General features: G+C 54.5%; 1 protein-coding gene across 1 annotated transcript; it reads left to right on the top strand.

Moving 5' to 3' along the window:
- Window positions 1-65: 65 nt before the first annotated feature.
- Window positions 66-389, top strand: PPTG_24983 (hypothetical protein; the record flags this gene model as incomplete). Its single annotated transcript, XM_008919079.1, has 1 exon — window positions 66-389. A coding segment is annotated over one exon (324 nt), but the record flags the coding sequence as incomplete, so codon positions are not given.
- Between the last annotated feature and the right edge of the window lie 130 nt (window positions 390-519).

Consider the following 519-nt stretch of genomic DNA (forward strand, 5'->3'; position numbering starts at 1 on the left):
CAGCAATGAACGACGATGTCACCGGCGACTGGGAGATTCAGAGCGACGATGAGAGCCTCCACTAGGACAAGCCGCTCGATGACTTCGATAGTGGCGAGGATGAGCTATCCGATGACGAGTTGCTGTTCGAGTTGCCGATTGATCGAGGTGGCGCTGTGCTTCCTCAGCCAGTGCACGCACCAGTAGCCCCTCGTTCGACACCAACATCACCAACGATTGCAGCGAATGAATATCTCGCGTCCCTTCAGACTGATAGTGACCTACACTTATCAATGGAGTCTCGCGTAAAGTACGCGATCGAGAAGGACGGCCCGTATGGGCTGTTTGGCTTATTTGCTACTGTTACACTGAGCCAGAGCATTCGACCGTGGACATCGACCAAGTTGTAATCCAGAGGGAAGAAACCGTTGACCGAGAGCGAGCCCAGCGCTAGATCGCGAGATCCTCAGTGAATCTGCTGTAGTAGTTGAGGCTTCCGAGGAAGGACTGCATTGCCCGCAACGTTCCTGGGAACGGGAG

Source organism: Phytophthora parasitica, assembly GCF_000247585.1.
Source record: "Phytophthora parasitica INRA-310 unplaced genomic scaffold supercont2.480, whole genome shotgun sequence".
NCBI lineage: Eukaryota > Oomycota > Peronosporomycetes > Peronosporales > Peronosporaceae > Phytophthora > Phytophthora nicotianae.